A 7202-nucleotide genomic window follows, 5' to 3' on the forward strand; every position below is an offset into this window, starting at 1 on the left:
AGATTTTCAGCATTTATATGGCAAAGAAATGTCATCTGAGCCCCTCCTTCTTGTAGACACCCCGGAAGAGGAAGACGCGGCATAGTTCAAATCCTCCAATGGAATGTCATGTTGGTTGGGTGATGGATTCCCGAGAACATAGGCCTCGAACTGCATCCATCAGGTACCAAAAAGCAGAGTTTTATGATCTGAAGACCATTTCAGTGCCACTGAAAATTAAAGAGGGGGGAGGAGCAGTGTCAAGGTTTACACTGGATCCTGAAAAGCACAGTTGACTGCATGAATCCTTGGTATCCTCAGTAAGTGGTCTAGGCTTGTGTCTTAATTAGCTTTTAGTACTTGATCACAATCAAGTAATCAGAAAAGATCTCCTTTTGATCCTCGTTGCTGTAGCTTCCAGAAAATGCAAGCACTGTTTTGGGCAATGTTGTTGATGGCTTTAGTGACAGTCTTTCATCTTGCTTAGTTCCAGCCCTTCAGAAGGCACCCCAGCCATCGGCAGTTATGGGTGCACTCCACAGTCATTGCCCAAGTTTCAGCACCCCTCCCATGAGCTCCTTAAGGAGAATGGTTTCACACAACACGTCTACCACAAGTATCGCCGGCGCTGCCTTAATGGTGAGTCTTATACACATAGCTGACATTGTGTACTTGGCTTTAATACATAGAACTACAGTACCAAGCATGGTAACTAGTTCATTTAATGACACAGATGCTAGAATTGTGTCTTGGTGGTCATTCTTACAGTGGAATGGTGGACTTGCCAGAATGAGAATGTCCAGGATTTGCTAGCAGAATGCTGACTTATACGTGTGGGTTCAATGGCTGGCATCTAGAGTTATTTGCATTCCTTGAGTCAGTTGAGAAGTTTTTTATTTCCAAGGTCTCATGATTCTATGTTTAGTGATTTTGGGGTAACATCTGCTTAAAATTTGAAAACCAAAATGGGCTATAGTTGGCAATATCTCCAATGATGGGGAGGAAAGAGGATTCGTAATTCTTGTGTGGTAAAGATATACAGGCAGGAGTGTCACTTTTCTTGACTGATGTGGGCAGTTTTCCCTTGATCTGAAAGCCAAGCTATTCTCGTTAGTCATAGGATGATAAGGTCTTTGGTTTAGTGAAGGATTATTTCTTAGATGACAAAAGGAGGAAAGGAGAACGATATATGCTACTCTGATCTCATTGGAGGAAGGGCAGAATAAAAATGTGTAGATTCATAGGCCAAACGAAATGGCACATAGGACTTACTGTGAATGCTCCTTGTCATAGGTAGAGAGGATATTCTGATGAATAGAGTCCTCTCATCAGGATTTGAAGGCAGGACAATGCCTAGCTTCCTGTGTTGTTTTCATTTTTGTAATGCACTTAATGAGAGAGCAAGCCTTCCCTCTTTATACTATAGTATCCTCAGACAGGGGAAAAATTTTCATTTGTTTTTACTGTGTAAGGCAGTCTGACCTCATGTGATTGGGATCATTCCATGAATCACCTGGGTCTTACAGTCTGCCTCTTTTTTCTTGAACAGAACGGAAGCGACTGGGCATTGGTCAGTCCCAGGAAATGAATACGTTGTTCAGATTCTGGTCATTCTTCCTTCGTGATCACTTTAACAAGAAAATGTATGAGGAGTTCAAGCAGCTGGCCTTGGAAGATGCAAAAGAAGGGTACAGGTAGGCCTGAGTATCGTCAATGTATCACTACCAAGTAACCAGATTGTTTAAAGACTAGGACAGGAGATAGAGGATGATCTTGGGTTGGGTGGTATGTGAGCAGGTCTTGCCTTTTGAAGGAAGCATTAGATGAGCAAGAGAGGGACAGTGAAAAGAGGGAAAGTGTCAGTGAGGAAATTGTGGGTGTTCTTGGGAAGAAGATACATGTGGCATATTAGGTGGTGTGTTAAAAGCAGAGGAAGATAAAGAATGAAAGTTTACCACTAATGCCCAAAGAATGTGATCTTCAAAGGGCAGGGAAGCATTGTGCTTTTGTAGGAATTGTACCACCAAGAATCATGTACTTGAGGGAGTCATAGAACAGCTTTCTAATAGCATGCTTAGCCTTCCAGGCTGATGGGTACTGGGGAACATGGACATTTGCCCATTTTGGGTGTCTGGGGACACAGAAGAGTGTGATTCTTTAGGGAGATGTTCCCAGTGCAGCCTTGCATCTGAATTGTGCCTTGGAGAACTAGTAATGAGGGGTGTGTCATGATTTTGTAGGTATGGACTGGAGTGCCTTTTTAGATACTACAGTTACGGACTGGAGAAAAAATTCCGGCCTGACATATTTAAGGATTTTCAAGAAGAAACTATAAAAGATTATGAAGCTGGTAAGTTGTGGCCACGGGTCCTATTTTGTCTGTTTCAGGGTTTTTTTTCATATGTCTGTATAATGGAGTAGTGGTACCTGGAGTCATCCATCTCATCTTTGATTTAAAAACCACTGCATATTTTAAAATAAAATCTCATGTGGATCTTGAACATGAACCCAAAGGCATGTTGGATCAGCCTCTGCCATGTTAAAGCCAAAACTGTCCTCAGTGTTACGGTTTTACATAACTTCCCTTTCAACAGAGGGTTGGTTATTGTTCCAGCAACTTGTAACCTCTGGAAAGTGCTTTTCATTGGTGCCTATGTCATCTGGATAGTAGGTTGCCAGAATGTGTCCTTATTCGTTGTTTTGCTTTTTATGTGAAGTGCTTTTGTGAGCAGGACTGACTTGTGTTTTTTTTGTCCCTTGCCATAATAGGGCAACTTTATGGACTTGAAAAGTTTTGGGCCTTCTTAAAGTATTCCAAAGCCAAAAATTTGGACATTAACAGCAAACTGCAAGAATACCTCAGCAAATTCCGGCGCCTTGAAGACTTCAGAGTGGATGTGAGTACAAATACCTGCTTGCGTGTAGGTGGCACTCAACAAGACGTTTGTTACCAATACACATATTGACCAGCTCTTCAGGGTGGGTCTTATATGTGTGTATATCACTTTTAATGGCTGAACATCTGAACAGACTTGCATTTTAGATGACATCAGGTATGCCAGAGTCATTATTACTGATACCTTATTTAAACATGAATCGCTCCACATTTATTGTTCATTTCTTAAAAAGGTTCTGGTGTGCTATGTATTACTGCAGCCTTTCAGCAACTTCTGTGTTAAATACTTCTGTTCTAACAGCCTTCTCTACTTCTCTTCTAACAGCCTTTCTGTTAGTACATCATTATATCCCACTCTGTGGTTTGGCTATGGGGAATGTCTTCTGCCTGATGTCTTTGCACACTAGGGTTCATAGTTTGCCATGATGAGGGCCAAATTGGGAAAACAATTATCATTAATTACAATTTGGTTCTAAACCAGCAATGAAAACCATCTGATGAATGCATTTCTGATTCTGGTCTGGAGGCAAAACATGATTTGCACTACCCCAAATTTTCCTCAGATTTCATGGCAAACAATGGAATTGATCCAGTAACCTGAAAGCAGAAGGAGCTGATGGGACATGGATCTTTCCTGCTTTCCTCTCCTCTCATCAGCCAGGAGAAGTTTGATTCCCAGTGTTCAGATCTATGGGCTGCAGTCTCAGTTGAGAGAGAAGGGAGCAATTTTGTCCCTTCTCACTGGAGCCAGTTCTCTTGGAGCTGGAAATGGCTTAGGGGGGGCAAGGGAATCCCTTATCCTTGCACCACTGAACCCAACTCCTGTGCTTACATTTCCAGAGAAATTTCCTGTGTTAGTTTGTAGTAGCAAAACAGTAAAGAGGCCAGTAGCACCTTTAAGACTAACCAACTTTATTGTAGCATAAGCTTTCAAGAGCCACCGCTCTCTTTGTCAGATGCACCAAATATTTATGGTGTTCCTGAATACCAGATCCTAATCCAGCCATTTTTTTTTACAGCACACACATCAGTTACCATACTCTAGTGCCATAGGTTGGGGTGCCCAAAGTTCTTGAGCCTGTTGTTGAGAGATATTTGAAATAAGGAGATCCTGTTCAGATTTAGATAACAACATAGAATGAACAAAATTTGATGGTGTTATTATCAACTTCCAACTGAGTTATAAAAATACATTCGAAGTGAGAGGCTGTAAAGACTTCAAAACAGGCCAGTTCAAGAGCGTAAAGCATCGTAGCCCAATCTTGTTTAGGCAGAAGCATGCCTCAGTGTGTGTTCACTGTATTATTCCACCATTTCCACAGGTAAACTAATGTACATAAAGCCACTGTTAGCATTATGCTACGAACATCAAAAATTCAAGCCAAATCTGTGCCACAGTATAACAGGATACATTAAAACTCTACCAAAGCTGCTGATACTAGCATATAGTGGGGAAGAATAGTATATAATGGGGCATATAATGAGGAATAAAAAGGAGATTAAAAAAATGAAAAGAAATCCAAGGGGAAGGAGAAGAAATAACATAGAGAGGAGGCCAAAATGGTGGGAAAAGAAGGAGAATTTAAAAGGGGGGTGGTGGTGGAATATCTCACATAAAGTGCAGGGAGAATAAGAGGTATTTTTTAAAAAATACACAGGGAAAGGGGGAAAGAGAGAATAAAGTCAACACAACATAAGATGCTTGAGTGGGGAGGGGGATTGAAGGGTGATCTCAAGATATGAAAGCAAGAAAGGATGTAAGGAGGGTTTCCTCTGGACTGTTCACCCTGGGGCAGCATTCCATGGTCATTTCCTTGTTCTCCTCTAATGTCTCCCTTTTCTCTCCGCCATCTCAGACCATTCCGCAGGTAGGTTTGAGGTGGAGATGGAAGGGCTTTTTTCCCTCTCCTTCTGTTCAAGCCAATTAGCCAGCATTCATCCCAGGTGCTGCTGCTTGGGAGGAAAGCAGGGTGGCTGGCTTGGCTGAGGGAGCCTTCCCACCTGCATTCAACCCAGCCAGCTTGCATTGGTCCCCAGACAGCCAGCAGCACAGGGACAAGATGCACATGCTGGCCATCTGGTTTTCCCAGTCTGAGCAATGCTGCTGAGAATAGCAGGCTTGGGCCAGGAAGTGGAGCTTTTCTCTCCGCCCCTCATTCAGGCAAGCCAGCTTACTTCTGTCCCATGCTCTTTCAGTGTCTGAAAAGAGAAAGTATTTTATAGCTGTTTTTGCAGTGCTCTCTAAAATTTCCAGTTTTTCCATTGAAAAATGTAAAGAAAGTCCCCAGGGGGAAAAATTGGGGAGGGTTCCTCCCCAAGCCTTTGCATCTCTTTTCACTTCCTCATCCAGCTTAGGCCAAACTAGAAGTGACGGCTTCCCTGGGTTTACACCTGTGTGGACCGATGCCATTTTTAATTGATTCATAGCTTTTTTAACACAAAACCATGAGCCCAGCGCCCCACCCCCAGAACAGGCATGCAGTGGGGAAGCCCTAGGCACGTGGACTTGATGGCTGGCCAGCTTACCTGGAAGCATGAGCTTGCTGCCTCAGCCTGTGTACCCAGTCGGGAGGAGGAGAGGGATTGACCTCAGCCCTTTGTGTGCTTCCACCCTGCTTTCCTCCTCCTCTCACTTCCTTTCATAGGAAGAAGATGGCAGTCTGGAGAGATGGCCAGGCTGTTCACTGTGCCTGGGGGCATCTTGTCAATCCTGTATGTACAAACAAACGGATTATGAGTTACATTGTACTTTTTTTTTCCTTTTGAAAAGCAGGTTGAAGTGTTACTCAGGAGAAGCACATTGTGACTCTTGAGCACATAACTATACCGGAAGGGGGTGTTGCATTGTGAAAGTCCCCAAATGAAAACACAAATTCTGCCTTCCTTACAAACCCTGTACAAGGTCATGTGGATGCTGGCAGCAGTTAATTCAGAGAACTTGCTGAACTGGAAGGAGCCAGGGGTGGGGGTGGGGACTAGACTGCTCCTGTTCCTTGTGCCCACTGAAGCCCAGTGTGCCTGCCCTGCCCTCCCTCTCCCTGGTCCCTTTGCAAAGAAGCACCTCTGAAGCCAAGTCCAAGCCTTCTCCTCCCCGCATGTGGATTCAGCATGAGCCTGGGCAAGGGTAGGCAGCATGCATTCACCTTAGGATTGGATCAGTGTGGCAAGAGATGGCCAGGTCACCGTCTTTCTCCTGCGAAAGGACATGAGATCAGGAGGAAAGTGGTGGCAGTATTGCATGGAGGGCTCAGGGCCAGTCCTTTTCCACCTCCCCAACCCAGCATGCCATCATGAGGCAGCAAGACCGTGCCTCTGAGTGACTAGGCCAGCTGGCAAGTCTGCGTGTCTAGGGCTGTCCTGCTGCATGCCTCTTCTGAAGGGGGCTTTTGAGGCTTTGTGGGGGGGGGGGGAAGCTACAAATCAATTAAAAATGGTATCAGCACACATGGGGGAAACCATCATATCTAACATGGTCCTAAAGTGCTTATGTTTAAGTAAGAATTGAAAGCCACAGTGATCAGACAATCCATTTCATCCCAAAAGGTCACCAGTTTATAGGCAACTCTTAATTTCTGATTAAAGACATTGATTTGTCGGGTTTTAAAAAGTAACAATGTAAAATTTAAAAAGTAACTAAATGTAAAATAAAAGTAATTTAACTAAAAGTAACTAAAAATAAATCTTGCCGTTGTGTTCTGTGCTTTTTAAACCTAATGACATCTGTTTCATTTCAACCTAAGTATCTTATGTCTAAACAGTTCATTTGACCATTCTTGCTCTGCTTCTTCTCAAAACGATAACAGCTTAATGATGATTATGCTGAGATGATACATTTTCAGAAATGGGGTTTTTCTTTTTCATGTGAATTATTGGAACAGCAACTGTAGGTAGAGTTACAGGTGTATAGCGAGAGCAAACTTTTGTAGACTTGTACAAGAGTGTAGGATTTGGGCACGGGAACACAGCCTAGAGTTATTGAAGAAGAAAACTATAGCAGCAGCTTGGGGGCAGATGGAGCCCCTCATGATGTCTTCTACCTTCTGTTTGGTTGTTTTCCTATCTATTTTTTCTCTATCTCCCACACCTTTCCTAGACATCTCTTCTGCTGCATTTTGTTAGAAAAAGCTTGTGCATTTTCTATTCTAGTAGCTGTAGCATAACTGAGAACACATGTAGCTACTCGAGGACTTATTTTGTAAGTTGCAGAATCTGGAGATACTGGGATAGCTTTATATAAAGAGAATAAAGCAGTCAGAATGCCAGATATGCCTCAGAATTAAAGATGCTTGAGAAGTGCAGTATAATTGAGATGATGTTTTTATTTCAG

The 7202-nt window shown here is 43.1% G+C and overlaps 1 protein-coding gene across 3 annotated transcripts in view; it reads left to right on the forward strand.

Moving 5' to 3' along the window:
• The window catches only part of LARP1 (La ribonucleoprotein 1, translational regulator), a 114057-nt gene that overhangs the window by 101245 nt on the left and 5610 nt on the right, over positions 1–7202 (forward strand). For all 3 annotated transcript variants that reach the window (XM_054978114.1, XM_054978113.1, XM_054978115.1), the window contains exons 14-18: positions 57–163; positions 467–618; positions 1529–1673; positions 2220–2329; positions 2749–2876. In XM_054978114.1, coding sequence (XP_054834089.1) covers positions 57–163; positions 467–618; positions 1529–1673; positions 2220–2329; positions 2749–2876 — 642 coding nt within the window. The remainder of the gene's footprint in view (positions 1–56; positions 164–466; positions 619–1528; positions 1674–2219; positions 2330–2748; positions 2877–7202) is intronic.

This window comes from Eublepharis macularius, chromosome 4 (assembly GCF_028583425.1).
Source record: "Eublepharis macularius isolate TG4126 chromosome 4, MPM_Emac_v1.0, whole genome shotgun sequence".
In the NCBI taxonomy this organism is placed as follows: domain Eukaryota; kingdom Metazoa; phylum Chordata; class Lepidosauria; order Squamata; family Eublepharidae; genus Eublepharis; species Eublepharis macularius.